At 46.8% G+C, this 21,329-nt stretch overlaps 1 protein-coding gene across 38 annotated transcripts in view; it reads right to left on the reverse strand.

Moving 5' to 3' along the window:
- Window positions 1-254: 254 nt before the first annotated feature.
- The window catches only part of CaMKII (Calcium/calmodulin-dependent protein kinase II), a 156,837-nt gene continuing 135,762 nt past the window's right edge, over window positions 255-21,329 (reverse strand). For 11 of the 38 annotated variants that reach the window (XM_031989332.2, XM_031989346.2, XM_076370725.1 and 8 more), the window contains 5 exons: window positions 20,846-20,929; window positions 14,840-14,915; window positions 14,090-14,184; window positions 12,951-13,068; window positions 255-12,358 (listed from right to left, as the gene is read on the reverse strand). In XM_031989332.2, coding sequence (XP_031845192.1) covers window positions 12,226-12,358; window positions 12,951-13,068; window positions 14,090-14,184; window positions 14,840-14,915; window positions 20,846-20,929 — 506 coding nt within the window. In that variant the 3' untranslated portion in view covers window positions 255-12,225. Of the gene's footprint in view, window positions 12,359-12,950; window positions 13,069-14,089; window positions 14,185-14,839; window positions 14,916-17,024; window positions 17,088-20,845; window positions 20,930-21,329 lie in introns of all 38 variants that reach the window. The other 27 variants (XM_076370733.1, XM_076370728.1, XM_031989357.2 and 24 more) reach the window with 5 other exon arrangements.

The following is a 21,329-nucleotide window of genomic DNA, read 5'->3' on the forward strand; positions in this document are numbered from 1 at the left end:
CGATGAGAGGACGTTAAAGAGGATTGGGTAACGAGGATGACCGGCGTCTTCCAGCGGAAGCCACATCGAACGATGTATTTTTACGTGATCACGAATGATTCCTAGATTGTTCACAGCGAGAGAAAACACACAGAATGAATGCAGGTGGCGAAATAATTGTGCAAGAGTCCCCAATTGTCCTGAAACGTTTCCTCGACGAACGAATGAAGAACGATCCGAGGTGGTCGCCGGAAGTGCAGAACGGAGACGTGTAATATATTTCCTTGTTTTATTTCTCTGAACATTAGGACAAAATTGTAATCAATCGCTTATCCGTTTACCGTAAATCCAATAATGTCTGTAATAATGAATTAGCGTTATATTAAATGTACCGATGAGAGATTTTTCTTTTCTTTTAATAATCACACTTTCACTCGACCTCGCTCCCTCTCGCATTCTCTCTTTCTCACGCGCACGCACACTCTCTCGCGCTTTCACGTTCGCTCTCACGCATACACGCGCTCCGGTGTCTTCCTTTTTCTTTCACTTTCGCAGTTTTTCCCCTAGTCGGCGACATCCAACGGCGAATCCTCCCGCGAGAGGACCGCCGGTCGAGCGAAGATCGATCGGAAGCTCGGGAAAGCTTCGTGGATCACGAGCGGATCGCGCGATCGGTCTCCGTCGCAGCTTCGGATCTCGCGAACGCGACACCCGCTGGAAACCGGAAGTCGGGGCCAAGGGATCCTACCGTTATCCTTTGCGTTCACATTCATGGATCATCTGTCTAATTTGTGTCTCTTCGAAGACAACTGAATCGAACGATTTGGAAATATTAAGGAAATTTCGAGAAACTCGGTGAACAGGATAATAGTTGAGCTACTTTGAGCTACTCTAGAATTTAGAGGATCATTGGATTGCAATCCAGAAATCGTTGATCTTTGAATTTTTGTAACGTAGCAAGAAAAATTTCGGTTTCGTACCTTTCCGTTGACAAAGTGTCAGGCTTGGTTCGGTCTTGGACAGTCGTCGCGGCAAACGCGAGAAGCTACGCAGCGTTGGAACGTAATTTCTAAAGAGGAATATCTGGATCGATAAGACGCGCCGCGGTTTTAATTTTAGCCGGTGACTAGCGATCGTCCAAGGCTGTGGCCGCGTTCGGCCCTGGTTTTAATTTAGAAAATGAAAAGAGGATTGAGCGACAGTCGTTTCGCGGGCGTCGATAAAAATATACGTAAGTATTATTGCGATTCGACCGGCGTGGGACGATAACAGAAATCATTGACGCGCGGCCCGTTATCTCGCGGAGCGTCTCTACGTTAAGTTCAGGAAATCCCGGTTTCATTCAAGTGTAAGTGAGCATTTGCTTGTTACTTCGACATATCAAGCTCTAGTATTGAACTACGTGACTGACAAACAAACGTGACGTTCGAGCTTAATGCTGGAAGAGATTTGAATCAGTCAGAAGCTATGCGGTTAAGTCGAGCAAAGAAAAATCGGCTTGGCATTGGCTACTGAGCAGGTTTAAAAATCAAATTCCTTGAAAGCGAAAAGCTACGCGTGACCGAAGGAATTAAAGTAACAAACAGCGAAGTAGCAGTAAAGATAATAATAGTAAATTAATACTGAAAAGTTAGAAAAAAGGTAAGAGAGAAATATTAAAAAAGAAAGATCAACGAGAGACGATTAAGATCGAAGATCCACTCGAATATAAAGCCGAAGGATAAACGGTATGAGGACGCCATCTTGGAACGCGCCTCGAAGAACCCGCCATCTTGACGCAACTCGATTCTCGGAGCGAGAGCGGCGTTCTCCCCGAAGGATAATTTTTCTAGCAGCGGGTGTCCACGTTTACATCGTCGTTTCTCCTACCTATCATTGTTCATCTATCCACACTGCCATCGCAACGCTCAAGAAGTAAAAACACGAATGCCCGCGGCCGGTCCGATCGTCCGATCGCCGCGCCGCGGATAATCCTCTAAACGCGCGTGACGGTAATCATAGTAACAATAACAATGACAATTAATAATGATGACAGTAATAATAATGACAATAATATCAATAAGAATAGTTAGTGAACGTTTACAATCTATTATAATATTTAGTTTCTTTTTTTTCATTTTGTTTAATCGGAGGGGACGTCGCTCAGATTGTTTTCGAGGCACAGTTGGATCGCACGTCCGCTGATCAAATTGTTTCTCTCTCTCTCTCTCTCTCTCCCTCTCTCTCTCTCTCTCCGTCATCTCCCTTCCGTTCTCTGTTGTTCGTCGTTTTCGTTCCACAGGGGACGCGAATACTTCTGTTCCCGGTCCTCTCTTCTCCCCGGCAAAACTGTGAATACTCCTTTTCCCTTCCTCCTCGGTTCGGATCGTTAAGCTCGAAAGGATTTCTCTGTTTGTTCGCGTTCAGCGTGCGTTTTCTCTCGTTACTAGCGTGTCGACCTTCTCAATGCGCGCGTTCTGTTCGATAAAATGCGAGATTAACCGTTCGCGGTCGTGCGAAACCCGACGTTTCGAGTAGAACCGTGTCACCTTTTAAATTCGCGATTCCTACAGCTCGAAGAAAGGTGATCCACCATTTGCAATCGACGTTCCGATGAAACGATTCAACGGGGAACCATACACAAGTTAAGAAACGATGCTACTTTATTTCAATCTTTCGCGTATCGAGTTCAAGCGACGACTGTGCGTCGCCTGTCGAGTGGAAAGGGTTAATTTCGTTCGCTGCGATAACGGTTAAATTCCATGGAAATGAACTACGACCGCGAAGGGTTAAACGATCGCGTCCCGCGCGCGATCGCGAGCTCTCTCCTACTCGTCTCATTTGTTTCCCCTTTTTCTCGCCCCCGTTTTCTTCATCTATTCCGTTAAATATTCGCAACGAAGAGGATATGTAAGAGTATCGACGCTCGTTTTCAGAACAGTTCTCCTTCCCCTCGAAGACAGATTCCTCCCTCGCGATCGCGTGCGCGCATATTCGAACGGTCGATCTGTGGGGGGGATCGGCGACCGATCGCGCGATCGATCCCTGCGTGGATCGCGGATCGACGATCCCCCCCGTCGGGCGCATCGTGCAAAATTAACCGAGCTGTACCTCAAAGATACTGATCACGCGCGCGCGTGCTCGCCGGTGAGGGCGGCGCGCGCGCTAGAATACAATTAATTATCAACTATGCGTAGTACAAGTGGATTCGCAAAAAGGTACGGAACGATAAAAAATTGATCGACGCGGACTCGGAGTAGCGTAGAGAGACCGAAGAGAGAGAATGGAGAGGAGAATGTTAAAGAGCTCGAAGAACTTTCTTTGACCGGTCAACTGTGCGGTTTCTTTCGAAGAATCTCTCGCGTGATGAAATCAACCAGTGACTTAACATATATATTAAAATAGATAAACTAAAGCGAGATGCAAAGTAATCGCATGTTCCTTTGAAAAGATATTAAGTTTTGAAATAATAAGATAGTGTTATTTTGTTGCTTCAAGATGTTACTCGAACACAGTCAACCGGTTAAGCTTCTCCTCTCTGCCCCTCTCTCCGTCTCTTTCCCCGCGGTCGGTTTTAGAAGTCGAAAGAAGACCTCGCGGCCTTTGATTCTCGAAGCTAAAAGAAGGCGGGATCGAAAACACGGATCGCGGAACGACGATCGTGTTCAGTTTCGCGAAACTTCTTCGATCCACGGTGACCTCCGAATGTTTCGAGTCTCCTCGAAGTTCAACTTTCTCCTCTCTGAAACCAGCTGAACGTTGAAACGCCAGTTTCAGGCTGTTCGTTAGAAAATGCAGTTTCACCATCAACCGAATCGACGAGAATCGAAAGGAAGAAGTCTCGCGCGGCGTCGAACCCAACGATCGCTCGTCGCAACGCCGATCGTAACGGTTCCAACGAGGCCCCGCGCGGCGAAAGTGAAAGCTTGAATTACGCCTATAACGAGGACCTTAAGTTTTACGATACTTTACCTTAAGCTAACGAAACCCTAAATGGAAGAAAGAAATTTCCACGCGAATCTACGTTCTCGTCGGTTAAATATATCCCGGCGGGGAGCTCGCCGGAACCGCGTCGACGCGGATCCTTCGTTGTAACGTCGAATGGCACCTTCGATCCCGCCGCGTGTGGTGATCGAGACATCGTGTACGCGGCTCCAGATCACGATCGCCACGCCGTCGAGCGCCGGAAGCGGCGCTCGATGGAGGAACTTGAGATTCTTTGAACGCGTGTCGCGCGGTGACCGGTTCTTGGACGGCGGATCTCGACGCGAACTTCAGGATTCTACGGGTAGACGCGGAGGAACGAGGATTCGGCGTTAATTAGAAACTAATTTCCTCTCTGAACCGGTTCACCGTGGAATTTATAGTTCGAAGAATGCCTCGTTTCCTCATCGAGTCGAATTGACGAGTATATCGCACGCGTGGCAAGTGCACCGTATGTATCGTTGAAATCAGAAACTTTACCTGAACGAACGAATAATTGTCGCAGTAATCACGTAGCAAGGTGACGCCTGATACCGGTGAAACAGCTAACTGGTTAAAAATTTGAATAGTCCGAAGATAAAGCAACGACGCACTTAAATCCACGTGAACGCTCCTCGAATTGGTAATGCTCCGCGCGCTCGTATTTGTCGCGAACGCATAAAATCCGCCGTCCAGTGATTACATTTCGCGAAGTCCGCTTCTATCGTGACTCGGGTTTCATCCGGTGTGACGTGTGTCTCGGTTTTCCTTTTCCCTTTCCATCTGGAACGTGACGCTTGAAAATTTGTCGATAATAAAATCGTGCATACGCCAGCAGGCTCGTTCGTCGGAGTACCGTGTTTCCTTGTATACCGTTTACTCGTGCGTGTGTTTTTTCTGTATGTATGCGTGTGTGTTTGTATGTTGGTATGCGTACATTATAATATATATATATATATATAGTGTATTCGTGTTGGTGAGTTCAGCGAGTTTCGCGATCGCGACGAGTAATGTTCACCGCGAGGATAGACGATTTGTGTGTTTCACCCTGAAATCGGATTCGCGCTAGGTTCTCCCGTTCGCTTTCACCTTACATTACTCGCTACGGCGATTGTTAATCTCTAAGCTGTCGATTGAACTCGGTAATTCGGTATATAGACGCGCGAAAGAAGCGGCGAACGCTCGAGCGCGAGCGACCGGACGATTCCCCCGAGCGACGCGGCGCGCGAGAAAATGGCCGCCGTGTTTCATTCCGTTTTGGTCCCACGAAGAGAGACGTCCGAGCTCGAAGCTTCCTTCTCCGTGTTCTCCTTTGGCTTCTCTTATCAATAATATTGCACTCTGGCGCGGAATACGCTGGAAAGTAGTGGACTAGAAACGATTAGCGCGAACAAGGATAAAGAGAATTCTTCTATACAATTACGAAGTGAATGGAACTAACGGATCACGAGGATCTCAAGCGAGGAATGCTCTTCTCATAGGAAACATTCTCAAAAGAATTCTTGAATGCTCTCGAAGCTCTTGTAACGTTTGGTAGGACGACAAACAAACCTCCGAATGCTTCAACGCGAGAAAGCTATTCCGAAAAGTCCGCGATCGATTTTACAAATTCTACGCGTCGAATCGCGAACGGATTTCTCTTTCGAAGAAGAATCATCTTTCCCAGCAGAGCTGCCATTTTTTCGGCCGCGTTTCGTCCCGTCTTCCCGCTTCTCCCTCCTTGAACTCGATTCGAATCGTCGTTGTCGAGTTCGGAGACCTAAGGCCGAGTAAACATTTCAATTCAGTTGAAGATTCACGAAGTTTCATCTGCGATTAACGAACGTTTCGATGAAATAAATTAACTGGAACATTTCCTCGCGACAATTTGCGCCCGACGATCGCGATTGCTCGCGTCTCTCGCGTTTGCTCGACGATCAACGGCGTGCCGGGAGAAGCGACAAGATGGCGGATCGACAGCCGCGCGCGCGAGCGCGTCCCCCGTCTTCCTCCGTTCCCGTTCCGCTCGATGATTGTTGACTCGCTACTCGCAACGTTGACAGTCGAAACGAGCTAGGTATTTCGTTTAATTCATCATACTTTTATTATATATACAATTACGACGAGACGAGTTTTTTTAAGTGAAGTGAAGAAGGATCACGGATCGTCAACGGGGCGGGGGGGAAAGTAAGTGTAATATTATTTATAAACTCTCGCGGTCACCGTTGCACGGAGAACGGTGTACGTCGACTCGGGAATACTTTATTAATCGTATCGAAAGGATTCTTTTCTTTAATACGTCGAACGATATAGCTTCGTAGAAATTAGACGATCCCCTTGTTTCCGTTCTATCTAAAAACAGCTTTGAGAATCACTGGTAACGATCGAATATATCGAAGAAAAAAGCGAACGATAAAAATACTTCGTTACTGCTCTCCTCCCACCCTCACTGTTTTTTGGTTTCCTCGTTTGTTTCTTTTTTTACGCTTTTTTTTTGTTTTGTCTTTCCCTTGGTTCTGTTTCTCGGATTTCCCTTCGTTCGTATCGCGTGTTACACGTTCCTTCGGTTCTCCTTCTTCTCACGCGTCCCTGTCGTTCGATCGTCATCGAAACTCCTTCGCAAGCTGATTCACCGGCGTCTTTTGATCGTCGATTGATTCGTTTGGGGACAGATCTTGCTGAAAGCGGCCCTCTTTCGACGATGAACGCGAAGGGCGAGCGGCGATCATGGTTCGGCCCGTTTCGTCTCGTGATCCGTTCGTCGCGCGAACCGCTACACGAAGTTTGATCGATTCGCGAGAGACTGCGGCTCGAGAATCGACGAAATTGAGGCTGGTCGTTTCGGGGTGGTTTTGTGAACTGTACCCGTTGTATTAACTTAATCGCGCGAGTCGACGGTTTGCGAAATACTGTCTCGGTAGCTGGGCTTTCGGCTGGTGAATTAAAAGTAAAGCCGCGTGAAACTTCTAACTTAAACTGACAAAGGGACGCTTAGCTACGGTGTGAAACAAGTTCGCGAGAGATTCGCTCGCGTTGGAAGAACTAGAGAAGCCAATTCGGGTCAAAGAATATTTTCCTTCCGTTTCGAATGGGAAAAGAAGCTTCTATGAGCGACGATGACGTTGGTTCGTTCGAAATGTGAGCGAATAATAATGTAACCTATAAAATGGAATTGAGTAGGACATCTACGATCGGATCTATTCGAACCTAGAAGAACGGAGTCGAACGGAATCGTTAAAGGGGATGAAAACGGTGTCCGCCGCGTTCGGAAACCGTCGACGCGCGCCGTGCAACTAGAAATCCCGGTAGACTTGTACGGAATGTGAGAAAACCTCGGAGATTGTAGAACAATTAACGCTACTGTACAATAACGATACGCGTAAGCTTACGTTTAAAATGTTCGAAGAGACAACTGGAGAACGGATTCCTTCCACTTCCTCTGAATAAAACAACGACTTTCAGCAAAATCCGATGCGGGCAAGCGAGACACGTCCCTCCGCGTATAAAAACCGTTTCGTACTCTCTCATCGCACCCCATCCAACATTATACTCTGATTCCCCACCTCGCTATCCTTCCATTTCTATCCCGAAACTTTCATTTAACAAGAAACAACACGTGCGTACCGACGCGCGTGCAATAAACGCGCGTCTCTTCCACGGGGATTGCCACGTTTCCACCCCACCTTCCAATTTTCCCCCGTCGTCGAATCGGTTACGACATCCTGAAACGGTGTAACGGCTTCCCCGTGTAACAACGTATTCACCTGCGTCTTCCGTTTAATCTCTCGATCGCCTTAACGTTCCCGTAAACTTCGTATTTATAAATGTGTATAATAAAGAACGTTTTACTCCCATAATTCTCCTCTCTCTCTCTCTCTCTCCGCCCTTCCATAGTTTATCCTTTAACGTGTGTACTTGGTTACAATTTCTTTCGTTTTTCCTCTCCCGTTTCCAACTTTCATCCCCTCGCGCGTACGCGTGCGTTGTTCTTCCCTTCCGTTCCGAACACCCGTTCCAGATACGTATCCTGGATCCATTCGCACCGTTCAACTAAGAATACTTTTATCGTAGGAAAAAAAGGTCGTACAATCTTCGTGTAGCCCTTACAACGATTACAATTTTTTTTTCTAGTTTTCGCTTTCTCTCGAACATTCGTCCCTCCCTTTCTTTCTCACTCTCTCACTCTCTGTCACGCTACCTTTTTCTCTCTTACTTTCCCGTTTTTTGTTTCTACAGTCGCGTGTTAATCCGTTTCCACCGTCGAAACACTCGATTTGCTCGCGGCGTGAACACTTTCCGTGCTTTTTCGTTTTATCCTAAATCTCTCTCTCTCTTTCCTTCTCTTGTTTCTTCCTGCTTGTTCTTGGCCGTTTCGTTTTCCTCCCGCCACTTCCTTCCTCCTTTCCTCTTCCGTATTTTTTTTAATAATTAATAATAATAATATAGTAATAGTAGTAGTCGTAACGTGTAATGATAATCGTGTAATAACAATGATAATAAATCAGTAATCGTTTTGTTTGTTTTTTATACAACAATCACACGTAGAAGCGACGAATTAGAGTAGTAGAAATAACTATTTTTTCCCCTTAATCTTTAATTCTTTATGTTTATATTTATATTTATAATATAGTATCTGCAATATATTAAATCGTTTTTCTCTTTCTCTTCCCAGCTCTCTCGCTCTCTTTCTTTCTCGCTTTCTCTCTCATTCTCTCACTCTTTCTCGCTTGCTCTCTCTCTCTCTCGCGCGCTCTCTCTCTCTCTCTCTCTCTCTTTCGTTCTCTTTCTCTCTGTACCAATATACATACGCGGTAGGTCGCGGTGCGCGAGCGAGCGCGCGCGCGCGCGTGCGATGCGCGTCCTCGAAACGGAGAAACTTCGGTAGCGCGAACAGAAACCAGGGAAAACTCTACGGAAACGTGTTCCCCGCGTTTTGGAATTTCGTCCTCGAATTCCCAAGCTGTCCTACTTCCATCGGAATTGTCGAATCTCCGAGCCTCCGAATTTTCGAGTCCCAGAGTTCTCGAACCTCGAAACTCTCGTGCTCGGTGGTAATCATCTTTCGAATCCCTCGGAATTCGCAAAGCTCCTCGCTCCTCCGAATTCCTCGCTTCTTCCGACGAATCCTCTCGCCAACGCGGCAACGATCAAACCCTCTGAAACGCAACGCGAACAACCTCCGTCGACGAACAAAAAAGAATGAAACTTTAACGTAAGACTAGAATGAAAAGAGCGCGCCTCCCTTCCGCGAAAGCTCGGAACAAACGAAACAACGAGCGACACGCGTGCACCCTGTCCGCGCGGCCGCAGGCGCGCGCACCCATGTACATGTTCATAACATATATGTATACTTTTATATATATTTATATAACAAGATGGCAAAAATGTTCCTCCGATTTCTCGCGCATGGAGACCTCCACACGTTTCCATAATCGACTCGACCCCCCTAGAACCGCTCATCGTTATCTCTCTCTCTTTCTCTCTCTCTCTCTCTCGCGCGCGCGTTCCCCTTATCAAGTATCATCCCTGCTCCCATTCATCTCGGTCCTAATTAACTCCCGTAAGTCATAGTTATTAAATAGAGGATGTACGAACGTGTAGAAAGATTTTACTTATCTCGTGTTGTAATGAAGGTAAATTCGACGAAAAAAAGTGTTCGATCACGGATCACCCAGCGCTTGACGCGGCTCCCGTCTCGCTTCCGGGCCGCACACACACGGTTTCCGCTCGTGCCGACGATTAATAATAATAATATATAACTTATCTACCGTCCGTCTGGCTTGCGTACCGGACGAACACCGGAAGCGGATCGATACGCGCGTTTCCTATTACGTCGCTGTCGCGTGACGACTCAGAACGCGATTTCGGGGACGATTCTCCTCGTCTTCGTCTTCGTCTCCGTCGTCGTCGTCGTCGTCGTTATCGGCGCCATCCTCCCCGACAGCCGATTCCGGGACCATCTTTCATTCCTCCTGTCCACCGTCTTTTTTCCCCATTTTCTTTCTTCTCGTTTCTATTCGTTGCTTCGCTACCATCGTTACCTTCGATTCGCAGAAGATCAACCCTCTAGGCGTCCGCCTGTCCGTTTCTTTAGTTCTCCGACTCGTTTCTCTCGATCCCCGCTCGCGAGGATCGGGGATCCTCGATTCTTCCTCGCGAAAACGAAGTTTCCGTTCCCGGCGGGACGCGCGTCGCATCGCCGGCCGCGAGGACCGCGTTCACGATGAGGTATTTAACGACGTTCCATGGATCGCTTTGTTATCTCTCGGACGATCGGGCGTCTTGGTTTCTTCTTGTGTGCCTGTGTGACCTTGTCGCGTACACTGAGCTCTTCCCAGGATTCCTTTGTCGAACGTACTCGCGGTCGTACGGGGTGTTGGTGAATATTGTAATTGACGCCGATGGGACTCCGAGGGTTTCTCGGATCGAGTTCTTGGAATACTTCTCGCCCCTCGCGACGTGTAACATTCACGAGTTCTCCAATGGAAATGACAGAAAGTAAACGTCCCTCGATCGTTTTCGCCTCGAATTCAATTAAAGTAACTTCGTCTAAAATTATTCTAGCGCAGTTGCGACAGAAGTCGAAGGACAATGGGTGGTTTGATCATTCAGCTAACTCGGCGAGGAAAGAGAACGTGACTATTGTTACAACCTATCGACATTAACCGTTACAATGTCCAATCTCTATTGAAACATTCGTCGCCGCAGCTCGACTTCCGGTCAACTGAAAAACTTAACGACGCGACTTCGATCGGGTCCCATCAAACTACCATGGATCTCAATTCAAATCACCAACACGCCGAGTAAACGCGTGCATTCCACGCGGGACGCGTTTCGGACCGTTCGCACGTTCCTCGACCAGTGTATCAATGCGCGTGCTCGATTACAACATGAAAATTACTTGGTACCGTCGTAACGAGAGACGAGAACGAACAAAATTCGAAGGAAAAAAGAGTTACATATGGAAGATTGTTCTGTACAGCGACTAAATCGTACGAACTATTAAATTAATACGTGGATGCCGACGTGCCGGCGCCGTCTCGTCCGTCGATCGCGGTCTCGTGTCCTCTCTGTCGCTCTATCTCTCTCTCTTCTACGGCCGCGTCGGCCATTTCTCGCGCCGCTGTACTTCCGTTGTCCGACGTATGACCGGGTTCCTTCTAGTTCGAGCGTATCCGCCGATGCCCAGCACCGACGTAACTGGAACACCCTTCCGTCCCACTTATCCGCCTCCCTTTCATCCTCCCCGCCTGGCTTCAACCCTGAAGACTCACCGTTCCGACCCAGTAGTCCAAAATATTCTTATTTCCGTTTACCCTCTCGTGTCTCTTCCTTCGCTTCCAGTAATTTTCAAACTTTCCAGCGTTGATCTTTCTCGAAGATGATAGCCGACCCTCTTTCCTTCCTTTACATATTTAGTTAAAATTCAGATGAGTCTTCGAATTGACCAGATTATGCATCGACACATTAAACGTCTCGATCCCTCATTTCTCTATCCTCCAGTGCTCCAATCTTCGAATCTAGGAAGCACTATGGCAGCAGGATTCTCGTTTCTCCGAATGATTCTCACTTCCTCGGAATCCTTCGTCCGAATACCAAACACTTGATCAATGATCAAACGATTTCCCGAATCTCCTCGAAGATCACACCGTGGACTCTCCTATGAACCTTGCTCAAAGCGAGACCGAACTTCCCGGATCCCTTCGTTCGTCTTCCGGTTCCTCCCAGACATTCTGCGCGAGAAAATCGGCTCGGCACGGCGAGCAGCTACCGGAAGCAACTAAGTCGCGGCGTTTCCGGTTCCCTGATCGTTTCGCATCGCGGCTTCCTCTCTCCCTCTGTCTACATGTTCGGTGCTCGAGCGTGTACGATCCGCGAACCGATCGGCGAACAAATAAATATACGCGGAGGACACGCGTTTACCGTATATCCATTCGTGTAACCGGCTCGCGCGTTTCTCCCCTCGTATATGCGCGTGTGTACCTGGTATTCTGTTTCAGTGTACGTGTGTACGGGTGTGTGGGTGCGCGACGGAGTGTACTTCCCTCGTGAATCTGTGTTATCGTTATAGGTTCTCGCACGACTCGGCTCTTGAATCCACGCGTCGAGGCGACGAGCGTCCACCGACACATCGGCTGTTCTTCTTCTTTTTCGTCGTCGTCGTCGTCGTCGTCGTCGTCATCGTCTTCGTCGTCTCCTTTTGTTTCTCTTCGTTTTCTCTAGCTGCTTTCGTCTCTCTCTCTCTCTCTCTCTCTCTTCTCTCTCTTCGTCTTCAACTTCTTCGGCTACTCTTCCTCACACCCCCGCGCGTTCCCCGCAGACGATTTACTTGTGGCTGAACGAGAACGGCGACGGGCCCGTGACCGCGCTCCGATGGAAATGCACGTTCTGCCATTTGTTGTCCCTCTTGTGCCACACGCGGCTCTCCTCGCTCTGCTGAGTGTGCGCTACCCCGTGTCTGAAACGTGACCAACGTTTTCGAAGCGGTTAGATAACGATCGGACGTGATCAGCGGGGATCGAACCCTGACCGCCAGCAGCTCGCGTTTCCACGCGGAAATTACTCGGCTAATTAAAGACAAATACCGCGGCGGTCGGTTTCGGGGAATATATTATCCCTTGGGTCACGCGGGGAGAGGAGTTGCTGTAATTACTGGAAGATTATTGGACGGAACCTTCGCACTCGGAGATTTTTTGCTAGCAGAGGAATGTTTTCAACCATTGCACGCCGACTTTAATGAAACTTATGCGAGACGTAGTTCTCGAGAAAATATTTGACGATTTTTTCTTATCGGTCAACGTCGGGTGAAAACATCCCTCAATGGTCAGGGTTGAAGGTATATTCGTTAGAGTGACTCTGTGTTTATTTTGGGGCGAACTATCTATAGTGAAATTTTTTGTAAAGGTTCCCTTGTAAGTTAAAGAGAATGGTAATGTAGGGAACCAGTAAGAGAAGAGGAAATCTAAATGTCAACGTAGTCGTTAACGACTCTTTTTAAGGAAAAAGTATCGTTAATTGTTGCACGAGGAATGATGTTCAATTCGACTCACTTGTCCATGTACTGCGTCAGCCTGACGTACGCGATGCACGCTGCGTCTTCGCCCAGGAGGTGCACGTGAGGGTTCAGGATCGTCGTGTTCACTGCCTTGCAGTTCTTCCCCAGGACTGCTTGGTGATTTGAAAAGGGGGAAAACACTCGTTATTCGAGGGTCTGTGGTTCGACGCGGCGGAGCCACTCGACGAACGCGGAGACAAACGAAGGTACAATAAAGATAGACAGACAGAGAAAGAGAGTGAGTGAGAAAGTGAGAGAGCGAGAGCGGTGGGAAGAGAAAACGCGGCCGAAACTCGGGGAAAAATGAACAGGATGGAAACGAGCAGCGAAAGAAAGATAAACGTGGCGGAAACACGTTCTAACGATTCGAAAAAACCTTCTGGCGTGAAGATAGAATGGAGGTACACGTGCGCAGACAAAATTCCCTGGCTTATCTTCACTGAACTAGCAAAATATTTCCATGCAGATATGCTTTTCTTCTACACTGTTACGCGCGTACAGAAACTCGCACCGTTATTTCTACAGTTTACAGAGTCTACGCTAACAATTCGAGAAGATTACGATATTTTTTTACCTCCTTTAATCTCTATTCCCTTTTGTTTTACTCGTGATATCTAATTCTAACACATTTTGTCTGTTTCTATATGCAAGTAATGGAATATTAGTAGAATCGAATTTTTAGGGAACAAACGCGAACGATTTTCAGATTACTTTAAATATACTGAGTAACTGTACCGTGTAACCGTGCATTGGTTATTCAAAGGGAAATGCGTTTTATATATAGAAAAAACTATGAAGAAAGTCAAAGGTGCAATAAGAAGCTGAGTGAACGTTTGGTTCCGCGAATGCGCGCCGATCGATCGGAGATTTCGACGCGTGCACAAGGCGGCGGCCATGTTTACGGCATTCGCGCGCGAGAACTTCGGCGTTTCTCGCGCGATTCCGACGAGAAACGAGTCGTTCTTTCGGTCGTTCGTGCGAGGGCCAACGCGAGAAAAGGAGCGACGGAGAACGTGCGGCGGTGGGAACGGGGAAACGACAAATGAAACGTTAGAAACGTAGACGGAAACGGTGCGCAGTGGTTGCACGACGCGGTGTTGACGATTAGCGGTGATGCAAACGATTCATAATTACCATTATCAAAGTAAAATTTGTGGAAATCCATTCCCTCCACTAAATTACCTAGAGCCTCCGGCTCGAATGCGGTCAGGTGTGGATCACAAATTTTCCTGAAAGCGTAAACATCATTAGAATTTCGCCGTGGTGCCCGGCGTATCCTTTGGGAGGGTCCGCATCGAATTATCCTTGCAAGGAGCAGAAGTTTCGAGCGTGTTTACGCGTTAACCGATCCAAGTTAACGTTTAATCCTTGTCCAACGAACTTCGAGTTTGCTCGGAATTATGTAGATCGTTTATTTTAAAATGAATCATAACTATGCATCTGCAGATGTAACAGTCCTCCGAAAATTCTATCGAAAATGTTAAACCGATCTCCGAAGTGGCGAAACTGATTGTATCTGCATCCTTGCAAAGTTTCATTCACTGCGATTGCATTTTAATTGCAATACTGGTACATTAGCCTTTCGCGGTGGGAAGCTTTTCAAACTTTTAAAAATTCTTTGCATATAAACTAAATTATGCATTGAAGTCCGAAGTAATGAAGAAGATGAAAACTACGCGTATCCTGTTATTTGAATAATTAAATTATGCATTCGTTGCTTTCGATCTTAAACGTCGAAGCTCGGAGTCAATGTTACAGAAACCGTAAAGGGTTAATGTATTCATTCCTTTGAATAATTCAGAATAACTGTACCAGTCATTTCGCGGTGTACCGTTATGAATTGCCGTGTGCTCGATAATCGTATCGTTTCCTCGTGTTACTTACGTGTACGCTTCGAAGTCTCCGATATTGATACTCTCGATCAGCTGCTCCGTCATCTTGATAATCTCCTGTCGGCGTGCTGTAATCGTCAACAGATCATCGGTCAGTCGAAAACGCGTGATCTCGGCACGAGGCCCGATCGACGAAACAGAAAATTGATCCGGGCTGATTACCGACACATCGTACGGCACAACAGATTACATATACACGAATCTTTATCAACTTCTACGTCCTACGCCAAAGACTATCAAAAATAAAACAAAATCACCCATTGGAGTCACCTCAAAAGGAACAGAAAAAATGAAACAAATAATCTCCCGTCGTTACCTTCACCTGGTAAAAACCTCTAAGAAAGAATAATTAAACTCATCGTCTAAATTAACCGAAATATTCATTAAACACGGACTCCAATGTCTGGATCCTCGAATGGTTCTTTCGAAGATCCTCCATCAAAATTCCAATCGAACAGCGGATCGTTACACGAAATCGAAAATCTTTCCAGTAAGTTCAAACAGAAACTGCATTCGTTTAGTAAAAATTTCTCTACTTTATCGTTGACTATTCTCTACTTTATCATCCATGGATCAATGAGATCCGCTGTCCAACCGTGACAACCGCTAAACAAAAAAGATCTCTCTAATTTCCGCTAATCAGACAAAGAAAATAATGGGAAAATCAAGAGTGACCATTCGAGGACTGATTTTCCCGTGCAATGAATCACCGTTTCCGATTCGACCGCCGTCGCGCCGACTTCCGACGGGTCGTACGGGTCCAAGGGCGGCATCCGGGGGGCGGGGCGTGCGCAAAATGGACGCCGGCGCGACACCGTTCGAATGGAAGCGATTAAACCTGTTCCCGTCGATGCCGGGGCCGCCGGTCCATATCTCACTCTCGTTTTTCCTCGACTTCCGGTCGTTAATTCGAAACTATCCACGGACCGTCGCATCGACGAGACACAGCGATTCGGGGCTCCCCAGTCTTTTCGCGCTCCGACCGTCAAACAAAATGGCCGTCGAGCGTTTTCCAATTCCGATCCGAAGTCGCGAGGGTCCCTCGCGCTAAACGGAACCGGAAGTCATCGTTAAAGATGACCGAACAGCGACGGGAAACGTGCTTTCTCCTTTTCATTCGACAATTCTTGTCGCCGCTTCCTCCCGTGGATTCTTTTCTTTTCTTTTTTTTTCTCTCGTTTCGTTCGCTTCGTGTTCCGAACTTCGGCTTGCGAAAGAATACGCATGATTCCCCAATCGTTTCATAGAAATTTCAGCCTGTTCGAATCAAGTTTGAATCAACTTCCTCCCCTGTTCGTCGGTTAACGACGCGAACTGAACCGCCCGCTCGGACGCGACAGGGGATTATCCGCGGCGAACGTGATTTTCGAAACATTTCCGCGGAAATTCCGCGCGATAGCGTGCACCGGTGTTCCGAAGTTTCGAGCACACTTTCGATCCGCGGGCGAACGGAACTTCCGGCGTCCCGAGTTTCTCGGCCTCCCGATGGAAAAACCTGTTTCGAGGGAATTAATTAAAATCGACGCGTCGCGAATGATGATTCCATTCAATTCCCGACTACGAAATTCACGATTCCCTGGCTCGAACAATCGTGGAATTCACTTCGAAGCTTTTGACCGTACGTTGATCCGTTCATCGGCCAATTAAACGGCCACGGAAAGCCGAAACTGCGACGAGAACGATCGGACCAGTTTTCGTAACGATCCTCGAAACTTTCCGGTAACACGGTGCACAACGAACACCGACGAAAAAAAAAAGTTCCCCAAAAAAATCTATAACAGGACTCACGTCCAGTGGTCCGTTCGCACGATGTTCACGACGATTTCGGGAAATCGGTAAAATCTGAGAAAGATCCGTGGGTTCTTTTCGCATTCCCCTGCGACCACCACCATCGTGCAGCGTAATTCTCGCCGCTTCGTTCGTTTTTCTCGCGCGGGAAGGGTGAACGGCCGCGAATTTAATAAAACGGCGATCGATCGTCGAAAAATGGGGGTTGCCGCGCTGTCCTGACAACGCGACAGAGATCGCCGGCTACGAGCGCTTTCGGGGATCCACGGTGATCGTGAATGGACATTTTTCCCGCTCGAATGTCGAGGTTTAATTTAGGTGAGTCACATTGACAATCGTCGGTTCCGTGATAGATATACGATTTTTGAGGTGTTTTTTGGTTTCGTTACCTGAGCACTGGGAGTTGGTCGATAGCTGGCTGCAGGTCTTGATAGGACACACGATTCTTATGTCTACAAGCAATATATATAGATATATATTGTATATACATACATACACACGTGTGGTATATGTGTAGATACCGTTTCCGATATTCAATGAAACGCTTTTATCTTTTTTTTCTTTTTTTTTCTTTCAGCGAAGCCGGGAGAGTGCGGTATATATATATTCTTTCTGCGTGACTGAAGCTGTCTCGTCGCGGAAGATTAAGATCCGCGCGGGATCGACGGGCAAAGGGACATCGATGGAACACCGTTCCCATATTTTCCGTTTCTCCGAGTTTCTCGTGTCGGTGTTTACCAGCCAGGCACGCGGGAAATAAACGGCTCTTCGAAACTTTCGCGTCTCGTAGACGGTAGACGCCATCTTGTCGGAGTACGCGTCTTCGATAGAGAAATATCTACCAGTCTTACAAAAGATCGCGACTGAAATGAATACTCCCACTTTTGTACAGTTTTACAAACTGGAATAAGGGAAGAACTGTTAACTAATTTCCCGCGCGTTGCTCCACATTTTTAAACGATCAATTAACCGAGAAGAATGTACACGAAATATTCAGTATTAACGTTACTCGAAGCATTTCATGTATGTCCAATTTCAAGCTTAAACTGATTCACAGAAACTCGCGCCATAAAAATGGATATTCCAGTAATCAATAACGAAGCACAGAGTTACACGTACGTGAAATTTATGTTCCTGTGCCTCCAATACGAAGAAAACCGAATAACACGAACGTACATCATCCCAACGTAATCCTGACATTACAGATTCATATTCATCAATCCGTCCGTTCGACGTAAATCCAGTGTAGGACGAGGAGTCCGCGTCGGCCATTTATTTCCCGTTGACCTAACGTTCAGGCTGAGAGCCCGTGCACGCCGAAAGGGTAACGCTCTCGCAGCCGCGGAGCTTAATCCCCGCGATTTTAAGAGGATCAACCGTCTCCTCCGGGCCCGTCTCTCGTCCTTACATCGTTTCCACCGCTATTCCCTACATTTCCATCTTCTTCTTCCCCTCGGTCCGCACCAGCAACCGCGTTTCTCAACGATTCCGACGCGAAATGGCGGACGAAATCGGTCCCAAGATGGCGGCGGCCGATAACGGTCGACGGTCAGGGACACGTTGCTTCGAATATTCGTTCTTTGCACGTTCGCAGGTTCGATACGAAGGTATCATTTGTCGTTAGGAGAGCTCCCATGTGGAATGAACATTCGATCGAGGACGTTTCAAACGGAGAATCGCTGTTCGCTCCTGTATCCAGCGGTTTTTCTTCGCCGTTTAAAGTTCGTCAGAAACCGTACAATCTTGTCGAATGTATTCTAACACTGTCGTCGATAAGAGAACGATGAGATACATCTACGATTTCTTTCTACGCGACCGTCGTTTCTTTATTTATACGTGGATATGTTTTTTCTATGGGAACACCAGTGAACACTTCGAATTGAAAGGGTTAGTGGCGTCGGTTTAGCTACGAAGCCTGTCCGGAGAATTCCGTGTCGACTCTCTGGTTTCACACAACACAACGTCGGTATTGGGTTTCATACAAGTTTTATTTGCAAATTTACGGTTTTCACAGTTGTCACGCCTACACAATCAATTACACGTGGATCTGAAGAGTATCTAGGTGGGCCGGCGCCTAATTCAATTCCCCTACGCGCGACGGCCATCGCTCGAGAACCGTTTCCGGTGCGACGGATCGCTAATGTCTTAGTTGACTGTCGGCCAATCTTCGATTCTCTCGATTTCGAGGTGATCTTCGCACAGCAGCCAATTTTAATGGAATAAATAATATTCTCCGTAGTTATTCGGAGGGGAAAATACTTGACATACTTTTCTGATTAAATTAAGAAACTAGAGATTTTGAAGACCAATCTATTAATCGCAATCCCGAGGGACTCAATTGATGTAGAATTCTCAATTACCTGTCGAACTTGACGTAGAAGATAATTATAAGAATGACACGTATTCTGATAGAAAATTAGTTCTTTCAATGTTGCTGATAGAAAATACTTTCAACTTTCCGACAGAAACGGTACCTCACGATGGCCAGATCGCGCAGCTAAACGGTATGCCAGAATAAACGAAATCCTGTTTTGTGCGTGCCTCCACACACGAGAATGTGGCACCACGTGTCTCTAAGTGTTGCTACGGAAAAAAGAACAAACAAAGAAGAATAATAAAAATGAGAAAAAGTGAGGTAAAGGGATTCGTGCGAGTGGCGAGAATCCTGGGACCGCTAACGAAGGCTCGACGTTCCGTCTGTCCGTGTCCTGCTGACTTCCTTGCCTGACCGAGATCGATACTTGCTACTTACGGTTCACTGTCCGACGAAGTAAAACCGTGACTACTCGCTGCGGAGGAGTCGCGACACGACGACCTTGCCAAATGGGTCAAACTAATCGCATTCATCGGATATTAATTATCTCTTAATCCTTTTCAATTCAACTGAAAATTGTCTAACATGTACCATTGATTTTTCTTTAATAAAACCGTTGTTTCGAAACTGTTGAAACTTATTTTGAAAACATGTTCACTAGTATTTTCATCTCTATGGATGATGTTCGGTACTGATTTAACACTTTGACTGCCACGTCATCCGAAGTGACACCATTTTTAACGTAATTTTGAACATTCATTTTCTTGGCGACGTATCACTAAGTTTCATTGATTTATGAGATATAATATGAGTGTTCACTCGGCAGTCAAAGTGTTAAGATCATTTCTATTTATTAGCAAAAGAATCATGAATCTATTCCATAGGTTAATTAGAAAACTAGAATCATTCAGAGACCGTCGTATCGCGAAACCAACCAGCGTCCACCAAGAAACAGAATACCAGTCGTCACGAGCGGCGTCTCCGCCGCTACCGGGCGTCCAAAAAACAGAGGACAACGTTCCTCAAACACGAAGCAAAAGACGTGCGGAGAGCTCCTTCGTGGCGTTCGACGGACCTCGAAATCCTCTACATCTATTTTGAACTCGAGATCAATCTCAATTCTTTCGTGCAGAAGTGTACTAACGCTAAACCCTTCTAAACACAGGTTACGTCAGGATTTACGAATATTCCACAGCAATGAAGTTAATCTTCTAAACAGTCGTTAAATTCCCTCTTTAATCTCTCGCGTTTTAATCTACGCGCCACGCATCGAGTTTTCATTCCAAAATTATCTTCTTCTTACATTACACATACTATATTCTTTTCAAACACATTAATCTACACTTAGAGTATTACTAAACAAAATCACCGTACACGTGAAATGAGCAAAAACAGAATTCTTCGCAACACTGAATTTCTGAATTCATTTCCGCAAGAGGTAAAAACGTCAAATCAATTCCAACATCCCCTAATTCCCCAAAACTCCATCCTACTCAATGAACAACTAACAAAATATCTTCCACGATAATCAATAATTAAAAAAAATGACTAAATCACATTACACAGAATCTTCCTTGAATCACCAACAATATCCCGACGTAACCCGCGAGAAGACGGATAAGAATAACTCCAGAAAATCTCCTCTAAAAATAAATCTCTGGTAAATCAGTGTGCAAGTGAGAAGTGCATTGGTTCGAAGCTACTATTGGTCGGTAATCAAGCTGAGTAGACCGTTCGATCGTGCGGAGTATGATAGATCAAAGAAGTTCGAGGTCTCGAGCCGCGCTTGGCCTCACGACAAGCAACACCGTTTAAGCTTCGAGCAGCCTTCCTCGTCCTTCGTGCCCTTTTTACTCCCGATCCCTGCGACCTTACCGGGGCCGGTGCTCCTCTTACCGTCTTCCGGGTCGTAACCCTCCGCCGGGCCAAGCTGCACGTATCCAGCGCTGCTCCCGGCGATTCGACGGGTGGTATCCCGCTCTGAACGGTTTCGGGGCGCGGTGTTTTTTGTTTGCGGTCGCATGCAATCGAAATTCAGCGGCGCGGCATGCCAGCGATGCGTGCAAACCGGGTAGCATGCAGAAACACACACAGGAGAATTGGTCAAACGGGCGCGCCATTCGGAGGTATCGAGATGCCGGGGCAAGCGGGCTGTGGTGCGAGATTCGGTACGAAAGTGCAAATATCATTTCAAGGAGACCCGGAGCTGTACACTTCTTTCGGTAATACTGCGGAGATCGTTTTGGGAATAGAATGTTCTTCAAGCATTGAAGATAGATTCTGGGTGGAAGTTTGAGAAAGTATTCGAAACTTTGGAAAGTTCGACTGGTTCAAAGAAGTGTGCAGAATCATTTGGATACCGAGTCAAGTATAGAACGTT

Source organism: Nomia melanderi, chromosome 9, assembly GCF_051020985.1.
Source record: "Nomia melanderi isolate GNS246 chromosome 9, iyNomMela1, whole genome shotgun sequence".
Taxonomy (NCBI): Eukaryota; Metazoa; Arthropoda; class Insecta; order Hymenoptera; family Halictidae; genus Nomia; species Nomia melanderi.